The 23,559-nt window shown below is 37.2% G+C and overlaps 1 protein-coding gene across 3 annotated transcripts in view; it reads left to right on the top strand.

Moving 5' to 3' along the window:
* Window positions 1–23,559, top strand: part of LOC136782277 (agrin-like) — a 208,079-nt gene that overhangs the window by 163,223 nt on the left and 21,297 nt on the right. For all 3 annotated transcript variants that reach the window (XM_066741593.1, XM_066741594.1, XM_066741595.1), the window contains exon 6: window positions 19,523–19,759. In XM_066741593.1, coding sequence (XP_066597690.1) covers window positions 19,523–19,759 — 237 coding nt within the window. The remainder of the gene's footprint in view (window positions 1–19,522; window positions 19,760–23,559) is intronic.

Consider the following 23,559-nt stretch of genomic DNA (forward strand, 5'->3'; position numbering starts at 1 on the left):
GTTCGAAAATCCTGATTAATACCTCACCCCATTGAGAACCCACACTTTTAATACTACCCTTTTCTCTCGATATACTAGATTCTTCATATTTTAACCTTCCAATATTCCTTAATTAATTAACGAGATAATTAGGAATCTAGAAAAAATCTGGAATTTATTAAGAAACGTTTTGATCGCGTCCAGGGGTAGTTTCTCCCTTAACTTAATAGTGGAATAACGCATGGTCCGTTCCAAAGCAACGTTATATCCAAAGTGAAAAATGGACCATTAAACAATTTTATTTTGCCAATCAAGCCCAACGATTCATCTCACCGTGGCTACTGAATGTAGAGTCAAAGTGGGAACCTGGCAAGTGGCTATAAACAATACTATATATATATATATATATATATATATATATATACAGAGAATGCTTGCGAGATTCGCACTGCGTGGTATTTTATGACGCCAAGTCGTATGTAATTCGATATAGCCACCTGTTGCGGTATGACATGGCATTAGGTGTATCAGCGAGTGTCTAAATAACACTAATTCATTGCGGCAAAATCATGCAAACGCAATCCACACCAAATGCAATGCTGAGCTAAGTATTCTTAAGCACAGAGCTTACGTAATTTGAAAGCTGAAAACCCCTGCCATTGCTCCCTATCTGATTTCAGCTCTGAAAAGCTCGATACAATTTGAAGCATGAAACCTTGCACAAGGACGAATCTCGTCCATGCATAAGCTTGGTATAATAATTATTGTTAAAACGATAATTATAACGAATTATTTTATCCAATGGCGAAATAATACCATTAATACGATACGATAGCGAGATTACTTTAATTCAGAGCTTCGATTAGAACGAAATTAAATTATTTCAGTTGATAACTGATGCATTTTGAGAGTGCAGCTTGGTGCAGGGGATGCAGCCAGTACACAACGGACGCAGTATGGCTGTGCGATAAACGTATCTCTACTGGATCACTCGCACTAAATCACATCGATTTTGCGCTAAAACTGTGATTTACAATGTTTACCTTGTATTTGATAAGGCAACTGCACCACCGCTGCATCTCCGGCGATGCAATGGCAAATTTATGCCCTGGTAAGCCAAGACTAGCATTTGCCTAAGATAACATCACCAGTGATGATATCGAAAATCCAGCCTCATTTGAAAGCTAAATATTTACCTCTGCTTTAATAATTGTTTATTTAAAATGTAGAAATATTTCATTAAATCTTTGATGGAGGTTTCAGTGTTTGTTATTACATTCCTAATTTATCATAATTTTATGTTAATTAATTTGGTAAGAGTTTAGTGTTATATCGAATATATACATATAGAATACGTTTGTAATTATTGACGAAGGTTATTAACGTGGGATTTGGCAGGCAATGCCAATATGGCGTATCAATCCGCGTTAATGCGTACTTCGCCTAAATCTGTTGCAAATCTATCAGTGAAAAATGTTCTTTTCGTACAATAACCCAAAGTGATTAAAATTGCATTCTGCTCTTTTCGAATCGATAAAACACTCCAGCCAAGGGTTGTTTTTCAAATCGTAAATTTCACTGCTGAGTGGAATTTATTGAAAATCCGACTTATCTGAACTTCAAATGTTTCAATTGAAGCAATGGCCAGCTTTCAAAGTTTTATCCGCATGAGGAAGCTCGTGCATGTAGCGAAATATAAATTGACATTTGAAATTGCGAGCGATAAACGTGTATAGCAGCAGTTTTATTTGTGAAAGTTACACTAATGTAAGTCAACGTGGAACATATTTTAATGATACGGTTTCTCCATCAAAGTGCACATTTTCCCAATAATCTTCCAAGGTATTAGCCATCCGAATGGTCCGACAGAAAGCGGAGCTTTAAACGTCTCGCCATATTTTCTCCCAGCTCTCTGTTTATTTCTTAGCAGAGACCATGAAAGTAATACTTTTATTCATAAAATCGTTTCCCAGCTCTCTTATTTCGTATAATGCAGTGGATTAATTATATACCGCATTCCTGATCGAAATGGATTAAATTGATATTGATTGGCGGATAAAATTCTCCTCTCAAAGACATATTTAATAATGGATATAACATATATATATATATATATATATACATAGCACAGTGAAAAAGAGAGAGAATAACTATATATATATAGGAAAAATAGTGTGCTGTAGTTTTTGTTGATTTTAATAGAATTCTGAGCAGAATTGATTTTTCATATCACTGGGTTAGAATCTGTAAACCAGTTGCATACACGATATACACGTGCATGCATTTAGATATTCACGCAAATATAGGTACACGCGTGCACGCTCAGGCAGTAATGGCAACGACCGGAAAATCTCGTGGATTTTGCCTGCAGGGACTTTCCACTTTGGATGTGCCGCGGTTACGACTTTGTTGAATATTTAACCCAATCTCATGGGACCCCAACGACTCGGGTAGCCTGAAACGTTGCATCAAAATCTCACGAGGCTATGCGAAAAAAAGCCCTATCAACTATAAAATTCCTTTCTCATCGCGTTCATCTTTATTTCCACAATAATCGAAAATCTCTGAAATTTATTAACTTTTTAAAGCCAAGAAACCCTGAAGCAACGCTGTACAGTGACTAAAATGTTGAAACAACCTAAATTATATACAGGAATAACTTGTTTCCAAAACAAATAAAATTTAAACTTTTGTATAATTCTCCAAAATGGTTTCCTATAGGTTCAAGGAGAAAACTCAATTTGTATCTCACGCTGGAAGATGTAGGTGAGATATATAATCAATGTATACGGTTCATATGAAGTTTTTATCGACGAACTCTCTCAACTTTTATGGATTTTCGTAGCCCTTCAAGACTCTTATTAAATTTGTTTCAATTCAGCCTTATTACTTATACCGCGTTTCTGTGGTCGAGGTAAAACTTTTCAAGTATCGCTGAGCGATCTGTTATATATATAGAAAATTAGGACAAATATATAGAATAAGTTTAAGAATATAATTATACACTTTGCAAAACAGTGGAATTTAATCGAGCTTGGTCGAGCTAGAATTTTCGGTAGATTAATTTATAACAGTAGTGGCGGATCTATTTAAGACCCAAGTGAAATGTTGAAGAGCGAAGGGAATCACATTGTCCCTATATAAGGTTCAATATAATGTTTAATCGAATCCCGAGAGTTTAAATGGCAAGGATCCCCTCTCGAAAGCCAAATGCATCAGAAGCGTTCGCTAAATCGACTGCATGCACTGTGGGACTGAAACTAAATCATTCTGGGACAATCCGGATGGGAGGTCGCTGAATCCTTCAGAATAATACAATCTGCGTCTAAGAATAGCTTGGCAATTCTCTTTGAGCTATTCAAACGATCTTGTAGCATTATTTTCATTAACAGTCATCAATCTTCGGATAAATGTCAATTCTCTCAAAGATAACGTTGCAATTGAGTAATCGATTGTAGGAAGCTAGTCGATCGTTGTTCAAAGTGCGGATGTTTGGCAACGAGTACAGTCATTCGAGAAATGTAAATGAAAGTAGAATAATAAAATCTCGAGAAAAGTTTAAACACTCTTTTTCATCTATTCCAATGACCTTGTAGATTTATTTTCATCGACGGTCATTAATTTGGCTATAAATACAAATTTGCTTCATAATTACTTGGTATAATTGATCGATCGATCAAAGCTGAAACGAATGACATGTAAATCGAAACGTCTTGATAGCTATATATATATATATATATATAGTTGTTAAAAAAGGCAAATGAGAGGAGAATGAGCAAGCAAACAGGTTGTGAGAGGAGCAAAAGCCAGTTGAACCTCAGGGAAGTAGATATAGTAACAATGATTGTTCACGTCTCGCTGGATCTCTCGCGTTATCTCTCAAGTCTGAAGCTCGTGTGTATATGTATGTATAAATCTCGTTCTTCTCCGAATCAAAGCAGTTGAAAAGATTCAGGTCACACCGGCCGAGCGTGCGAAAACGCTTTCCCGATGCATCCTGAGAAGTATCTGGCCCGCGCTAACTATAAAGGTGGAAAAAGAAAAACGGGAAATTGAATCAGGAAGCTGAAAGTTTCTTTACTTTAAGCGGGAAATAGAAGGGAATTTTATCTGGTCGATGGTATAGACGTAAAAATTTCAACGTTTTTCTTCAAATTCTTGACATTTTCAGCTCCTATATGATTTATTGCTAGCCGATAAAAATCTTTTTCCTAAAATAGATCCGTTTGAAATACTCTTTCGCTCGAAGGTCAGAGCTATATTTGCACCTGAGTCCCGTGCAAAATCGAGAATCTCGTTTTACTGGTTCCTCCATGCAAATTTAATCCGAGGTTACTTAGTAACTCGCGCATAGCTATATAAGTAAGTTCAATATTATTTTTGTCGATGCTCCGGTAATAATTCAGCCGTAAATTACTTATTTGTCGCTTCTCTCGAAGATGAAAATTCTGACCTTTGAATTTTAAAGCTTTGGTCCAGGATAGCTTTAATGAATAATTTTTCTCGTCACCAACCTAGTTTTATTTTTAAGAAAAATATTGTACGAATAAAGGTACAATAAAATTGTACAATTCTTTGTTATCAAAGTATCAATAATATCACACTATATTTTTTATCGAAATAAATAAAAACTGTATTATTCAAATTGTAATTATATATAATTGATAGTACATAAAAAATAGCAGCAATTATCTCTAAGATTCGTGGTACAACAACTTCATTCTAAGGTTACAGAGGGGAGTAATTTGGAAAGCGAAGTATCGTTAGTTGTAACAGTGCGGTAACGGTAGTTAGGGCACTAGGGATAAAAGGGTGAGGGAGTATTAGAGAGATAAAAAAATAGTACATATGTGTGTGTGTGTGTATAGGGGGAGGGGAGAGAGAGAGAGACACGCACGCGATCAGGTTTCAGCCCGGCGGCATATCGTAGGCACACCTCTACACTGTTTTCCCTCGAAAAATCAATATCGGAGGTCGGCAGCGCCTCCCGGGGGCGGATCTCGCCGGAGACAAATCTCAGTCTCTGGAAAATCCGTGGCAGGCCGGCCCGAATCGCTCGGACGCTCGTCGATTCGCCATTTCCTTGCTGTCCCCGTGCTGCCGAGCCTTCGTTTGGTGACTAAAAGCCTTTTTGTCCTGGCGCCAGCTAATCTACCATCCATCTCCTCATGCATCCACAAATCGAGCGACCTAACCTCCCTGCAGCAGTACCTCGTGTAGCACCTCTCGCGATATACTCTCAGAGCTCACCATCTTTACTCGCCCGTGGCGCCATCTAGGATTTTCCCGCCATTTTTCGAGACGCCCTACCTTTTACACACGCTTGTGTCCTTATCGATCCGAAGCTGCAGGCAGGATTAAATTTACGCTCTTTTTGCACTGTTTACCTTTCTGTTTACTTTTAATAGAATTCCTTTTCCGTTCTTTGCTTCGCCTTATCGCTGATTCCCACGAGATATGGCATCGGTAGAAATATCAAATATTGGAATTAGTTATAGAGGCTCCAGTAGTGGCGCCACTTGCACGATATTCTTCCCGCCAATTCTCGATGCATTAGCTGTATTAGAGCTGCATGCGACGTTTGTCGATAGAGCGTTTATTTTTGTCAAGCATCTCGTCGTTTATCCTACGTTTTCACGTTTGTGTATGTTTCGGCGTAAGTGTATTTTAGGTTAAGTTTTGTTTCATAAGAAATAACGTCTGTAAAGATTGCACAAAGCTGTAGCAAATCTGGTCGTGAATACCTAACCTCAATGTTTGTCTAAGTTTTAAGGTGGTAAGTGGTGTTGTTGGATAATCAATGTTCAGGCAACAATTGAATTCGCAAATGTAATGAGTTTTCTGTGCTTTTGAGCCATAATACCGTTACAGCAATGCAAGCACCATTGCGAATGTGTGTTCCCAGCCTTAGACTAAATATGATATTCATATGTTTGAATTAACGAGGATTCAGAGCACAGTGCAATGGCCAATAAGCTTAAATCGAATGGGGGGGGGGGGGCTTCCTTCAAAAGCTCCTTCCGTATATCTATCTAATTAGGCTATAGAGATATAACGTCCTATATCTATCAGCGACAATACCAATAACCTTTGAAACGCAATATTATCCAAACACTCGGCAAACTATCCTAATATTTTACCCTGTATAATAATCCTCTTTCGCATTTACAGCTCCTTAACGATATAGAAGATCGTTCACATGTAAATATCAATCTACGTTTTCCCCTGCATTCGGTTTGTTCGAAACAAATCAGTGGCACGTTTATAAATAACAGCTCCCATTGTAAAATCGTCACGTATAATTCAAGTCACGCACTCATTGATAAATATTTGTACAATGAAGAGGCGTAATCCATAGAAATCGCATTAACAAGGGGGAACTCGTTATTTATAACTGCGGATGGGGTTAAAATGTGGCATCCTAATTTAATGAAACACGAAATTATGTTCCGGCCAATCAACGTAAGCCAACTAATATCTAATGGCAGATTTGCGATGAGGTCAAATTCGAATGGGATTTCGAATAATCGGAGGATAGCGGGCTGTAAATAAACGCGGTAAATGGACTGGATAAAGAGTGCTAAAAACTTTCGCACGAGATGGAAGAAAGTTCGATTCTTGAGGAAAAAATCCGGGCCAAGGGATTTTAACCGCAGTGAACGCATTTGAGAAACAATTTCCGAGAACTCGCCCCGTCGTGCACGTGCGACCGGTCAAAGCTTTGAGCTTCGCTAAAAGGGCACGAAAGCTCTTACCAAAATACACGAGACTTCTGATGAGTCGCTCGAACAGGGCCTTGAGCGGACATTTGGCGAGCTGCTTTAAATAATATAAATCCTCGACTTGCCAGGTCGAGAATTACGTATAATTGTGACACGTAGATCCTAGCTTAATCCAGTAAAATTATTTATTTGCTCCAACATTCATCTTGTGATATTTTTTAATATAATAAATTTGTATATTAAATTATATTTTCGAAACTTTTTATCTGGAATTAATTCTGTTTTACCTTACTGTAAAATATTGTGTGTATACATGAATATTCTGGATGAATTTAATGTAATTCTCGTATGGTTTGATAAATGTAGAAGCTTTGGCCACTTTTAGCCTTAAAATCAAGCTGGCCTCATGCAAATTCATCGTAAATATTTTCTCATGCATTAGAGTAACCATTTTCTCGCTACTCTTTCCTCTTACGTCATTTTTTCTTAAAATACACCATGTTTCGTAGATCGCCGGAAATTTAACGTTCGGATGAAAATTTTAAGCCCTTATCAATGCACAATGCTAAAAAAAAAAACTCTTTGAGAATATAAAAAAACTGCTCGAAAAAATAAATCTCCAAGTATTTTATCCTCATTATAATAGTAATTTCGGAAAAGGATTCATCGCTTGATCGTGATACTTGCTTCGAACGAAATTATTTAAATCCATTGTTATAAATCTTTTATTCGAAATAAACATTCCTCTAATTCTTTTTCCTTCTTTATTCCTACCAACGTGTTTATTTTTCACGTTTCAGTTGAAAGTGCGAGATACGCTTCTCTCCTGACAAAAATCGCAATTGTGTGACGTTAAGAACGCGCTGACAGGCTGACGTGAATCATATCCATTTTTTGTTGTGGCTAAAGCCACTGGAGTGACGTTGTTACCCAATTATTGTCCCGTCACTGTTTCTTTTCGATTGAATTTCAGTTTCACTGTACACTCTGCTATCTCGCTTCTTAATTAATAATCGATAATATCGTTCGAGTATCGATAAACACGAATAACAATTGAATAAGGAAAATAAAAATAATATATAGGGAAATAGAATCGATTGAAAATTTTTGCAAAGTGTGCAAATAAAGTAGGAAAAAGAATAAAATTGAAGTTGTTGATAAATCGATGTAATTGAAAAACAGAGTGTTATTCGGCACGTGGTAGTTTTTAGCGATCCCGAGAACGATTTGGTGAAAATTAGCTGAGATTAATCGTCCCTGATTACCGGACGCCATGCCATTGATCGTCTCTGGATACGCCAGAATCACGTGCATTTAAATACCCGCGTCCTGATTTGGACTGGAGTTTCAGCCAGCACGCGATCCTCTTATAGGAGTAAACTAACGGGTCGGGGGTGGGAGGGGGACGAGGCTACAGCTAATTCAATAATGTACAGCACCGGAGCACTGTCAAGAGATTATCTCACGATTAATATTCACGTGAGCTGTCTTAATTTTTGCGTTGGCCCCTTTCACACGCTTTGACGAATTTTGGTTTGTCCCTAAGCAATTAATAGTTTATATATATATATATACATATTATATCCTCTCGACTCAACGATGCCTCATTTATGTTATGCAAACTGCACATTAATTTCACAATTTCAATTACCAAACCAAATTTTTAGACTTAAAAGTTACTTGGAGCGAAAATTAGTCTCAAATTGCTTCACTTATTCAAGGAATCTTTAATTCTTATTAAAAAAATGATAAATATTACTAAACTCAGCTCCAAGTAATAATTAGTAAAGTTAATAATCGATAAGAATTTGTATCATTATTATTTTTACTATTTATTATAATATATTAAATCCTATCTCAGTGTAACATTTCACGGTTCAAAATAAACGAATGAACGAGAGTGCAGAGAAGCTCTTATTTGATTAACAATGATTTCGAATGTTTCTTTTATTTACAAGCATATATAGATATAGCAAATCGTCAAACACAGTAGAGCCAATTAAAATGAAGATGATTCTCGAGTGGTTCATTGGAAGTAGCGTGCTCAGGGGAATAGCGTAATTTGTGAAGTCGGCAAGAAAAATAATAAAGCCTCCGGCCGGTTACCTCGTTTCATCGTAGTTAGCGGCCACTGAATTAAAACGCGAACTCCCATACTTCCTTCCGTTCAAAGAAAAGGACGAGAAAAAAATACCCCCTGTTAATTTCTACCGTTTAACTCTGAATTAAGTGGTTTAAGATTTTTACTGCCTTGAACATGTTTCGTTCACTGGTTAATAAATAATAACAAAGGAATCGAGAGACAAGGTGTGTTAAATAATAAAGAAGAAAACCGTGAATTTTCCAACTGTTAGTACTCTCATCGATCGAGGTTGCACGAGAAAGTATAATTGCCCTCGTGGCATTTATAAAAGTGACCCAATGAAAATTCAATTTTTCGTCTATCTAGAAAAGCTTTCACCTCCGCATCGCTATAACTCGAAGCTTGAAATTTCATTTGCAGCCTTTATGTTTGCAGTTTAAAGCGACTGGAATATCTCGACAACCGCAAAATCGAGCGCAATTTTTAGCACACACACCCCACTGGCGAATACAATTTAACATTGGCTTCGAGATATATGCTACGAATGAAAGCGAAATATGCCTCGTTGCTTTATTTATATTTATCCTGTGTGTATATGTTTATCGTTCATGCTTTTCACGCTTGCCTCCGTCGATCCTCCTTAATTAGCTTCCACTGCTAAAAATATTTTGCCAGATTATCTCGTGGATACAATACGATAATTATCATTATTGTACGAATCCTCTTATATTCCTCGACAATTTTCAGTCGCGATAAAATAATTAATCTGTTTACTGCACTGTAATCACTCAACCATTACTGTAACAACGCGCGACCTCTTTTTAATTAATTCATTTTTAACTAATTGTCACAAATACTGGAACGTCGTAGGATTTTATAATTGGCTCAAGATTGGGGAGGGGGGAGGGGGGTAATGTTCGATAAGTTTTTTTCCCAGTGTTGGTTAAAACAATTGACTCAAGTCTATAGTGAATTCTTGAGTGAATTACCAGGAGATTGCTTGTCTCATTATAAATATATATATATATATGTATGTACACATGTATATTGAAATTGCTAAATGAAACATTTGCAAGTTTTAATTATTCTAAGAATTCATTATGCAGAAAATTGTTAGGTTAAAATTTGCTGTCTAAATATAATTTCAGAGTGCTGCAAAGGGGACGGTAAAAACAGGGTTAAAAACTGATTACGTTGCTTGTCTCGTTACGGTCAATTAAAATTAGCCGGCCCTAGTTAAATATTCGAATAATAATTTGCGAGGTGCATTTTCTCACAGAGGCAAAAAAGAAGTGTTATGCAAATTTGTCTTGGGCGCGCATGATTAATAAGGGGCCGCGTCGGTCGCGATATATATCATGCGTAATGATGTAATAGTTTGTTCGTTGGTACGCTTTTCCAGTACTTATCCTCTCGAATCTCTTATAACGCTAATAAAATTTGGAAAAAAAATCTTGCAAATTATTCAAACCATTATACCTCTAAGTAGAATCCGTCTCACCACTTTGGGAATTTCTTACTCCACCAAAAAAATAGGTATTGGACTAAAAATATATCTGATATTTCTTAAGACTGAAAATCTACTAAAAATTTATAAAGATTCATTTCAAAACAGGCAGTGAGACACATCGATTTTTGTCTCAAAAGAATTATATTTAAAACATGACGTACATTTTAATTCCCTTCAAATGCTGAACACAAAAATGTATTTATCTCTATAACCATAAGAGATATCAATTTTTTCCAAGAAAACTTTTAGAAACTTCTTTTTCTTTATATTCAAAAAGGTAGAATGCAAAAAATTGCCATATCTCACAGTTACCGAGATAAATGAATTTTTACATCCATACACTGAAACGAGTTAAGAGGTGTACACCTTGTATTACGTTAAAAAGTATGTGTGGTGGTGATGTGGGTTGCATCTCAGAGCAATATCCGATGCAATTTTCCTGGGCGCTTTTAAAAGGTCGCGTACATTGTTATACAACGATTCCAAGATAATGGGTTACGAGTATCATCCCGCTCGTTCTCGTGGGTATTTTTCCAGGAGATACCCAGGATATTCGGCGAATCTCTCGGCGAGTTTTCCCTCAAGATCCTGTCGCGTATCACGTCTATAGACAAGGCTATGGTGCATATAAGACAATGCACGACCTGTTTTTATTTTCGTCTCACGAACTCACCCCCCTCCCCCCTCCCCCCTCCCCATGCACGGTATTCCTCGTTGCAATGTTTCCAAGCGATCGCATGTCCTTCCAGATCCACCTACCCCATTCTCTCTACACTTTGAAAATCGCTCCGAGATTTTTCCATCATTGCTAGCATTCGCCGCTACCCCGAAACTCGATGCGATAAAAATATTTCTTTACAGACATTCCAGAAATTTTTCCACCAGATAAATTGCTCAGCCCCCTCAACAATTTCAATTTCGTAATTTGTCTCTCTAATTCCTTATTACATTTCTATCATTCCTTTGGTGTATTATTTTTTAATTTTGACATTTTTCTACCCCTCTCCCGCCCCCCCCCTCTCCTTCCTTGTTTACGATAGATGTACATATACAGGACTCTGCGAAAATATTAAAGAATGATAAGAATTCGGGATTTTTATCAAACAAAATATCTGTGCCTGTTCGCGTGTGCATATTGGTTGGTGAAATGTGACGAAATGAGAGTAAACAGTGTAGTGATGTTTATAGGAGTATCGGGGGTGAGTGCGGAGGCACATTTTTCATCTGCATACTTAGTATCTGATTTCCGGGCAAGTCTTCGGGCATGGCTGATTTCTCTACGGAACACGAGAGTGTTGCCCTCTCACACCCTTTCACCATCCATTCGTTCCTGCCTCTGCAAAACTCTAAGCGTTACCTGAGCGTGCAGTAGTTTGTATCTCGTGGTAACAGCGAAGAAATGCGATGCTAAAGGGAAAAGCAAGTAGGCAGTGGCGCGAACTAAAAGGAAATGAGAGAATGGAGGAAAAAGGGACTGACGGAATATAACGACGTCGAAAATAAGAAAGTAGAAAAATCAACGCCATGCCAGACTTTTCTACAACGCTCCCTGAGAGCTCTGCTACATGGCTTGCAGAGCGATTGTTTAACCACAGCGATATTTTCGTAATGAAAACTACACTGGATGCAGTAAATCGAGCAAGTAATTATTTTAATAGCTGACTCGGCGCGATCACTATAATTATTCGTAATGGCCATAATAACTTCAGTGACCATAATCGATAATAATTAAAACTAAATGGTCTTCGCCTGTAATATGCTAAATTTTTGCTGTAATTTAAAGTAATCGTGGAACTTGTTACACAATAATTTAATTATTTCAACATAGATTTCTACGTAATTAATTTCGTAATTGCATGTATAATTCTCATGGATTTAACATGATACTCATCAGTGAATTAGAAGGCTGAATTTGAGGATAAAGTAGAAAAGTGAATTTCCAATTGTGGGGAGCTCTCTTTGAATTCATCCAATAGGAAAAAACGTGGAGTGGGTGCATTAGGAGCTATGGTTACCAGTAAAGGATCTGGATGAAATGATCTGAAATAATCAGTGCTGTGGAGTAGGGTGATTTCTTCGCAAAACAGTCTCGATGCTGAAAGGACGAACGGGGGAGGGTTAAAGGCAAAGTTAACGAGGTCGAAATACGTTTTGGAAGCGTTGCTCGTTTCGTGCTACGAAACGTTCGAGACCGTTGTAATGAGACTAACAACAATGGCGAGGTGACACGTCCATGTAAATGCGCTCTCACCGATCCACGTATACCAGCATGAGCACTTAACCTGCCATCCTATACCAGCTTTCTGGATATAACCTTATCAAATAACACCCACAGCAAAACTATTTATAGACATCCTGAAAATTTAATGCTGCCTTCGTAGCCAATAAATTTCTTCATTTTTAAGGCTAACAAAGTTTTTAATGTGGACTAAAACTGACGTTTCTCTTATTATTGATGTAGACTACTGCGAATTCCTCTTGTCAAACTTTACCCCAGGATCGACTTGAATTTCTTGAAGTATGAGTAAAGGAGAAATACCGATCTAATTATCCTCCAAAAGTCATTTTAGTTTCCAATAATATATTAGTCACAAAACTAGCTTTAAAACAGCGTTAGAAAAATAGTTGTCTACAAGATTGTAAGTGTAAGAGCTTGCGATAAAACGAAAGCTATTCCGAAGAAAGTAGTAAAATTTAACATATATCAGACTAATTTTAGATGATAAAGAAAGCTTGTATCAGACTGCTCTTGACATGATCTGTTCGGAAATTATACTCGAGATAAAAAGAAGGATAGTGAAAAGGCGATAGGAAGGGGAGATTTTTGAGATCTTATGGAGAAAAATGTGAAAGAGCCGTTGGCGTCGTGGCACGTCGCGTCTGAATCAGATAGGACGTTAATCGCGCTTTATCGTGAATCAGACGCACGTCAGAGATCCTCGTTCGTATCGTCCTTTCTCGTCAACGTTGCCTGTATAGCTTAACTAATTAGCATAGATAATGGGACCCAGAGGGCCGCATACGCCATCTACAGCCCTGCAACTTGTGGTTCTTAGATAAGTAGTACAACTCTTGCTGTGATCGACCTATAAGTAGTTAAGGTCCCTGGTTAGTCAGGCAGGGACAGGGCAAACACGATAAATATTATTACAAAACACACACACATATATATATATATATATATATATTCAAGATTAATGTACGATTTACAAAGATAATTCGCGAGTTAATTAAAAACTATATAGTACATATTCTTAATCAGTGAAACAAGTCAATGATAAAATTTCCATACCAGAGAATAGATATACAAAATGTTATAAAGCTTTTATATTGAATCAAAGTTGGCAAATTAATATTAATAGCTAGTCGAGCAGTGAATATAGCAAATTAACACAAGTGCAGGGTAAATTTGTGGTGAAAAAGGCTAGTGTTTCAGTAAATATGGTTATTATGAGCAAAATTTCTGTTTGGCACATGCCACTCGCGGTCTATTCATTTCCAGAAAATAACATATTAGTCAATTAACGTGCAAGCTTGCAATAATGTATCGGAATGGAGTGGTGCGCATAAAAAATATATAAAGCAGCATGGACGAGTCAGGATTATTATTAATAGTGGAAACATGTTTGTAGCCAGCAGCGTCGATCCCGATGCTAATAACGAAAATATCTCGTGGCCGCAATTGTTACGCTCAAATTAAACCGGTAGCTGGAAACGTTTTTACACCGAGAGAAAATCGGAAATTCGAATTTGCAGCTGCTCGATTCTCATTAAATAAATCTGGCGCCTGCTAGCCCCGCTGAATTCATTGGCAAACAAATTCTGCTTGGTAAAATGGCGATCGATTTATGTGCTCTCTGCACGCACGACACACTCAATAATCAATTCGTCTTCGCTGCATATATACGTCATTAATTTTACTTCAATCCATTTTATCACCGAATAATTTACATTTCATGAAGAGTCATGAAGGTACTATCAGTTCCAAAAATCTCACCTGTCCAATATAATAAAATTGTGAGGAAGCAGTTTAAAAAAATGTATGTATATATGTACAGTACAAATGAGATATTTTTAACGAATGAATGGGCTTTTGAAATTGATAAAATAACTAGTCAAAAAGGAGCAATAAAATCCTAATGAAGTGATTCCTCATAATTCTGTCTGACTAGTTATACAATAGTAGTCCTCGAGATTGTTTTATATCCTTCTTTTGTTGCAAGGATGCTCAAGCCGGATCGAGAAGCGATTCGGAGAAGTCTTACTAGAGAGCAAACATTTTTCAATCGCAGTGCACAGTCATTAATGGGTATCAAAGCGCTAATCAATTCCCACTTGGCTGGACGACGAACAATGACTCTCGTTCTGGCAGCAAGAGCCATTTCTCAGTGTACAATCGCAGCGATGGCCTTAAAAGCACAATTATCCGGCGCTTAATTACGGGACTCTTGTAATGTCAAGCCTCTCCCTCCACCACCCATCCTCCACTTTTTCCATTTCATTTTCGCCCTTGAGGTAAGAAATCTCGTAAAACCTCTGTCTCCTGCCAGGACGTGGTAATCCCCTAAATTTACAGACTGGAAAAGAAACCTTCCAAAGGTACACTGAAGTTGTTTTATTCTTGATCAAGTACCTGGAATGTTCCCTTCGCGGATTTTGCCTCGTCGCTCGCACGACATTGCGTTTAATTTCTCAAAGAATTTGAAAAGGGGATGATGAAAGTGTTTGTCAGACACAGAGTAAATATTTACTTTCTGGTAAATATTTGGTATTCCCTCGATATTAGTCATTAGTCTAAATGCTAAAGTGATACTATTTGCGAGTATGGTCCAGCTTAATGGAAGGTTCCATAGTGGCTCTCAGGTGCGGTGCAATTTTGTTGAGTTAGACAGGAAAGGGTAGAGAGAATGGAGAAGGGGTGAATAGCGAAAACCGGATTAAGACACCCACGAGAAGCCAGGTAGGAGCCGTAACTTGGCTCGCATTACACCGTATTGTATTCGACTGTATTTTCCCTGTGGGTCCCTGCAATTCACCAAAGGAAAAAGGCCTATCCTTTTACGAGCCACTCGGATCCCTGAGGTAAAGGTGGCAACTCCATGAAACGTCATCCTATAAAATACAGTAATATACAAGTAGTATAGCCACCGCTTATCAGAAATTAACACGACAGAAATCTCCTTTCTACATGAGCTGTATACGTTACAACATTAAAAAACTTCAATTGATGGATAAATAAAATATCATTATTTCATTTTATTTTCATTCTAAAAATAAATATTCAGTTTCTTTTAAATCAGGTTGATTCAGAGTTTTACGTTTACCAAATATTCACGTTTTCCACTCTTCTCTACACATTAATTACCAATAACCGATCAGTTTCAGTGGTAAATAAAAAAAAACCTTGCGAATTGACATTGAAATGCTAAAACATTCATCGTTGCTATAAACAAAACTGCGTTTATGCAATGCAAAGTCAGCTTATTGAACGAATGAATGTGTTTGTGCAGCTGAATGCACATGGACACGTCACACACTTTTCTCTTATTGAAAAACATGCCATCCTGCATTTTTTCAGCCTTTCACAAGAAATTCTATTCAGTCTCACTCGTTAGAGCTTAAAAGGACAAGCAGCAGATTAATCGTGTACGAAGGCTACTATTTGTCAAAGGCTGTTTATCAAGTAGACTGAGTCTGTTAATTATGAACTCTCATCAGTATTTTTAAAAATCATAGGAAGCTCTTATTCTTGCTTGGTGATAGAGTAATTAATAAGTATATTACACAAATATTTAAATTACAAACCTTGGGATACACACAATTAGAAATAATTATTAAGGAATAAAAAAAAATAATAAAAGAGGTATATCAAAATTATTGTTGTAATCAGTGTGGTGCAACAAATCACAATTGTTGGATAAACGAGTTAGTGGGTTACGATCATGATTGAACTGAGACCCTCGTCATTCTGGAGGCTCAAAGTTTGTCTAATGAGGCTCATTCGGTGGGACTGCCCAGATACGGTACTTCACCTTCGATCCCATTATTCCCACAGTCCGATCCGTTCCGTCTGCGTGCATTTCGATAATAGCACCCTAATTGCCAATCGTAACCCAACATCCTTCCCTGCACCAATCGCAATTATAAACGGCTACTTGATATTTGCTCCAAAAAACTCCACAAAATATATGTATGGGTATAATTACAACCACTTATTACATTTCCATATTCTAAAAATTTTTATGAGATTCGATAAAGTACCAAGAACAAATATAGCAAGTCGTTTACATAATTGTAACCACAACCAAATCAAATATAATTTTTATCCTCGAAATAGAGAGGATTATTATGTTAACATTGAACTATAAACTAATTATATAGAATCCACACAAATTGTTAGCATTTTGCAGCATTCGGTAACTGAAACAACAAAAAACATATTAAATCTTTTATTGGAAACTGGAAATGGTGTATAACCTTCCTGGAAAACATCAGTGATTTTACAATTGCAGCGTTCCTCGAATTCTCGTTTGATAGGGAATGTTAAGAATTTTATGCAACCATTGAATTTAATCGAATCAAAGCGAATCATATTAAATATATCATTTACAAAATTTCAAAGTGAGCTTGAATTTTCTGCGCGGTAAAAAGTATATAGAAAACAATTTTTAAATAAATCATTAGTAAAATTTTTGCTACGCTTTTTCCCACTGCTTTTTTAGCACTATAATGATATCTGTACGCAGAGCTGCGAAATGATTTTCCTGGATGGCGATATTGGCGAGAAATGCTGAACGGGCAAACCTCGCGCAGCAGCCTGATCAAGCTCGGAGTGGTAGAGCAAACGATGTGGTCAGACACGTTTTGCAATCCTGTTTTGCCTGGAGCTCAGTCTCCAATCCAGATACCACCTTTGAAACGTACGCGTCACTCAAATTCTGCGGTTTATACCACCGTGAACTCTCTTTATAGAAATATGAAAAATTTTCTTATACTAATTTCCACTTATGATAATAATAAATATATATATATATATATATAGTGAAATATAAATAAGATATCCAATTTGTGTGTCGATAAATTTGCATTCATCGACGGCGAGGCTTCGGAATTAAAAAAGAGAAAAAATGATAAAAAAAAATGTATCGATATACATATTTATTAATTAATGCGTTTGATTTGTAATGATCGATGCGAATAATAATGTGATCCGGAGCTGCTATTGTGGATCGACACATGTCTGAACGTTATTAATAAAAAGCCAACTGCGGATGGAGCGTTAATGCGGTGTATTCAGTCGTTAGTAATAAATTATCCGAAAACTGTAAAGGATGGTTTACTGGAAAAACCAGCAAAATGGATTATTAATTACAGTCTGGGTGTCTGCTGCCCATTATACATCAGCATTTTTTTTCCTCACCAATGAATCCTCTGAAAATTTTTGTTGCAGTTTCTATTTTATCCTCCATAATTGAATTTCTTTTCCTTTCTAAGGATCGATTGCATTGACGAATCTCGAATGGGAAATAATTTTATTTCAGTGGAAAAAGAAGAGGCATTATTCTAGTAAAACATCTATATTTATTCACGATCCCAAATTTACAGACTTTAAAGAATAAAGAAATTTGGTGATTGGATCAGGAAGAAAGGGGTTTAATAATGCACGTGTTTCCGGTTGTAATAAATTCGATGGTGGTGGAAGACTCGATTTGGTCGAAATACGATCGCTCCCAAGACGGTGGAAATAATAGAAATAATGGAAATAATAAATGCATGGCGGTCGATTGTACAAGCGGCTAATTGCGTTTGTCATGCTGTTAATTATCAATATATCGATCGGTAGTGGTGGTGTGCGTGACGAATTAAATACATTATGAGAATAATCGGGTTGTGGCGAGAACGCCATATCGAAAATACACTACACCCTGGAGTTATTGAATGCAAACGCGCGGCTGCCTGCGATCAATCATCGACTCGACTCTTGCCTTTCGACGCCCCCCCCCCCTCCCTCTCCTCCCCCACCCATTTCCTGCTTTATCCTTTCACCTTATCCCTCTTTTAGCCAGCTTATCCATTTTCTACCAGCGAGCCATCTTCGTTCCATTTCTACTCTCATGCACATTCCAATAATTTCTAAAGAGCAACAATATTTATAGAGCTCCCTTTAATTTTATTGACTCATCAGTTACGTCATACACTATTCAATATCATGTTTATAAATAAATTGTAGAATTTGGAAAATGTTGAAAGCGACGTTTGTTTTGATTTATGAATGTTAATTATGCATGATTTGTGAGAGGAGTATTTTTAAATGGACAAAATTTCAGTGGTTGATTTAATAAGATAGACGAGGAATGTTGATTGTTGGCATGGAGCTCGGTTTTAATTAGAGGTAAACGTGAAGCACGTATTTCTTAAGTAGAATCGCGAGCAACCTACTGAATCTTGGTTGTATTTCTTTTGAAGCAGTCTTCCTCAGAAAGCAAGTCCGCAAAATGTTAGTGTACGTCCTTCTGATAGCCTGCAGCACGGCAGCTCAATGCTGCTACATCTTTCCAAAAGGTATTTTCCATCGGATTATAACTCGCAACGCTTTAGGAGTAATCGTTTGCTTTGAGCAGCTCATAAAATATCGAGTTGCTGTGTCACTGATGATATTTTAAGCTTCCCAAATAAATCCAAAAATTGTTTCCCTGAAATATACAGGATTTCCTACAAGATTGAAGTGGAGAAAATAAATCCAGACAGTAAACAAAAAAGAAACTGATGAGAGACCAGACATCAATTTTCCAGCTAAAGAATTTTATGATTAAAGGAGGCTTTGCAGCATTCTTTCCAACAGAACAGTAAAAAAAAAACCTCGAAGAATCTTTGATGGAATCCTTTTTTATTTGGTAAATCGCGATTTAATTTCACGGCGCGTTACGAAAAGAGGACCGTGTTTACTACTAGCAATTACTTTTAATCGTAGCGTGATGGCATTCGAAGTAGTAGAGATCAATGATCGAGCTGCCACTTGACTTTTTCACTGATTTCCTCGAGACCTTTGAAAAAACCGCTTCCTTCAATTACAGGAAACTCTTGCAAACGACAAGCTTGATTATTCCATTTAACAATTTAATTATTAACATTGATCTGTATAATCAGGAATTATACTTTGATCAAAAGAACATCTTTTTCTCTCAAGAGAGTGTAATTAATTTTTCCTACGAATTTTCTTTGTTGCAGAAATAAAGGACCCTTGCAAGAAGCTCAATTGTTCGCAAGGTAGCCAGTGTGTTCGTAGCAGAGACGGAACTGAAGCATCGTGCGAATGTATCGAGTCCTGTCCAAATTTAGGAGACCACGAGGGCTCCGGTCCAGTTTGTGGCACCGATGGCGTAGATTATCCCTCTTTGTGTGATTTGAACAGGATCGCCTGCACAAAAGGGGCTAACATCACTGTTGCGTTCCAAGGAAAATGTGGTAAGTACACAAATACTCTCCTAAACCAAAATATGTTTAACACTGTAACCAATGTACACTGTACATACTAAACTATCTACAGCTAATAATCATAAATTTAAATTTTATTTATTTGAAAGTCAATCGACTGTCTATATATATACATATAAATAATGAAAAATTTCAATATCCATAACTGGATTTATCCAAATTACTGCAAAGAGCAAATAAACAAGTATATTCGAGCTACGTGTTCGACCTTAAGGATCGGAAATATTGAAAATCAAGGATTTTCCATTTTTCCAGAAATATAGTACATCGAGTTGCGTCGCTGATTGTGAGGTTGGAAAAACTCTATCGGAATGACGTCAGTGTTTCGAAGTAAGGTGTTGGGTATGGGAAAGGAAATGGGGAGGTGGACTCCCCTAATCCTAAGCAAACAGCGCTTTCCGTACTACCTGTCTGATCAAACATTTGTCTTTACTACTCGGTTGATTAAACGCCTACGTAGTTTGTACAGCGCTCAGGAGCTTCCCACTTTTGTGAATGCCGTCGGGCTGCGCGCGTTTGCCCAGTCAACCAAATGTGGCCGACGACAATGGCGTCTCGAAAGTGTCGATAGTCGTCAGAAAGAACTTGCAAAATGTCCCCAAGTTTTTTAACTAGCCAAGTATTCCCTAATAAAATTACGTGCAAATTCTATGGGACCGACGACAAGCAGAAAATCTTTTCAAAAACTTTTTAACTGGCTCAGTATTTCAGAGTTCTGATCACGTGATTTTTATATCTACAATATATATAGATATACATAATGAATATATCTATAACACAGAAACTGGATAGCAGAGACACAGTTGGCTTTCACGAGATGTTTTTACTAAGTTTTTCCGAAGCTTTGTTAAGCAGCTTAAGAGTCACTTACGTCCCTCGCAGTGTTTTACTTTTATCCGAGATAACAAAATGTTGAATAAGGCATAATACCGTTTATCTAATCCAACGACGAGTGTAAAAGCAGCTCAAACACAGTAATTAATTCCGTGGTACTCGTGGCTCGTAATTTCCGGAATAGAAACGTCTATTTACCAGTTACACTATGTTATTTGATTGTCCGCTTACCTAATGAACAATTCCCTATAATGACCGCTCCCGTAATCCATTGTTCCAAATCCTTTAATCCAGGACTGCTGATTTTTCATATTTGCTTTTCCACAATTTATAGTTCCGTCCTCCTAATCCTTATTATTGTTTTGCAGTGCGGCAGACGGAGCACTGGATTTAATTAACGCAGTTTCAGGGAGTTTATTTAACAATTTTTTCGAGTTTATTTTAAAGCGGAGCGAGAGAAAAGGGGGGTGAGGGGAGGTGCTTTGCGCAGGAAGGAAGAAACGTTATTAATGAAGGCAAGACAATCGAGGCTTATCAGTGGAACAAAGTTCGTCAGTGCAGACAGGCAAGAAACGTCGACGTGTATGTGTCCCAGGAAATTAATTAGGCTGTTTCGACTTTTATGGCTCCTCGAATTAGATACAAGCCGCGTTATACAAGGACAATGGACGTTGGTGGTCAACGAGCCGGCTAAATTTGTCACTGAGCGATATCCTTCCGTCCCACAGGACAAACGACTCCACCAGAGTCGAGTCCTTTCTTGTTCTCCTCTCCAGGGATTTCTGGCTATGCCTTTAATTCTCACCGACATCAGCCCCCAATCCCCTCCCCCCCCCCTTCCTTGCCTTTGGGAAACTGCCCGGTTTTACTCGACAATCGCGACAATGCACTTGCTCTCCACCCCTCAAATTCACCCCTGCAAGAATTTCTAATCCGCCCCTCCCTAATTTCTCGTAAAACACTTATCTACCTTTTATATATATATATATACAACAGCACCAAAAATTAGTAGCCATAAATTTCTTACACATCTGCAAACGAATGTCTCATTCACGGTTATTATTTAGGGGTGAGTTTTATTGGGTTAAGAGGATGTTTGATTTAATAAGCGGAAAGGATGGCTCGAGTTATTACTGGAAAAACGAGGACGAGGGTGGAATCTGGGATGGGGGGTGGGGTAAGGGTTTGTTATTTAACGAGCATTCAATATCCACCGTAAATCACGTGGCCCGTGCTTATCCGCCTGTTCGATGAACGATCAATGAACCCTCGTAAATCCAGAAACGCAAATCTACGCGGACTTTTCTCGAGAATAGTGCCCTCGTGCTCCAATTTTCCTTATCTCATAACCTAAACTATAAAAAGACAAATAATCCTCTGCATTTTTCTCCACCCCTGCAGCAGCTTGCAAAGCGTGTCTAAAATGCATTCAGGATTTAATCTGGAAAGCTCAGAATTTTGCAATTATATTTTAGTATTTTTAAATAAGTTATTTGAATAATTCTCTGCTCTTTTTGGGAGCTTAGTTGTAAATTTTTGGAAGAATTTTAATTATACTCGTGTCCAAATCTTAATATTTTCACAACAGTTGGGAAGCTTTATAATAATGCGTTATACATTTTTGCAGCGTGCACATTGCCGCAGGGGCTAATTTTATTACACGCTCTCCGTTTCCTGTGATCTGCCTCACCGAGAGTAATAACAGTTGTCTACAGGGAACAAGAAAGGGCCACAGAAATGCTGGCTAGAGAAAGTTGAATCACAGGACAACGTTTGCAGTTTTTAAGAAGGAGCATTTTTTCCTCCCTTCCCTCCACGTCTTCTCACTTTTGTTTTTCTTACATTCTTCTCCAACGACACTTTTATCTTTCGCTCTCCGTTTCGTTGTGAAATTTAAAAATAATCATTATCCAATCTGATTCTTTCTTTATTTACCTTCCCTTCTTAATTGGAAAATTATCTTTTGATTAAATTTTGCCATTCCTATAACCTCGAAACAAATGTTAAATAAATACCACTGATTAATTGAAAAGTGCAATTAAGGGTGAAATTTAGTAACGGTTCAACGATAATGAAATATAAAATTCCGTTTCATTTCCTTTGCAGACCAATAGCAGCTTCAACTTAAAAGAGAATTTACCCCTCTATACCCTTCGGCCTCTCTTTACCCACCATCGTCTGAAGTTTCAAAAGTTTCGACCTAATTTGATTTATTAAAACCGCTTGAAATTCGTGTTTCCAAGCTGGCCTTCTTATTACCAATCATCTAAATCTTTGGATAAAGTCGTGTGACATTTTATCTTATGAATCTAATATCGATTACTACAAACGTCATATCGTTCAACTATCGTCTCTTGACGATTCATAAACAAAAAAAAAAGAATACATCCTACTGCTAATCCTATTCCAAACTTAATCTTTCTTACCAAATAATAATACCATATTTTCCAAGAAACAAACTTTCTTCGTAAAAGCCTAAAATCTACAATAATATAATAAAACTAATAAATAACGAAAAAATCTACATCAGGATATCAGTGAGTAATTAAAGCTGGTTTACCAAATTAGTCAGTTAAAGATGGTTTAATGCACTCTTTAAATACCTCTGATAAAACTTCATATTATTAATCATATAATCTGTCACGATTGGGATTGTGCCTGATGCACCTCATTCGCTATGACAATGAAAAGAACACTTTTGGAGATATAAGGTATTATTGATGAAGTTAATCCTTGAAATTCAATTAGTCGAAAATGAGTCTGCAAAAAGTAGATGAAAAGTGTTTCTCGAACTGCACGAATTAATAATTCCAGGAAAGAAGGATTGGGGGCGATATCAAAAGCAAACTTTCGCCACATTCCGTGAGCTTTTAACTCAATTCCTAATTCCATCCGCTTGAACGTCAGTCCGGTTTTTGCCGTTAGCCTGATTATTA

This window comes from Prorops nasuta, unplaced genomic scaffold, assembly GCF_024137725.1.
Source record: "Prorops nasuta isolate Cenicafe-Biocafe unplaced genomic scaffold, Cenicafe_Pnas_1.2 PNAS00025, whole genome shotgun sequence".
NCBI lineage: Eukaryota > Metazoa > Arthropoda > Insecta > Hymenoptera > Bethylidae > Prorops > Prorops nasuta.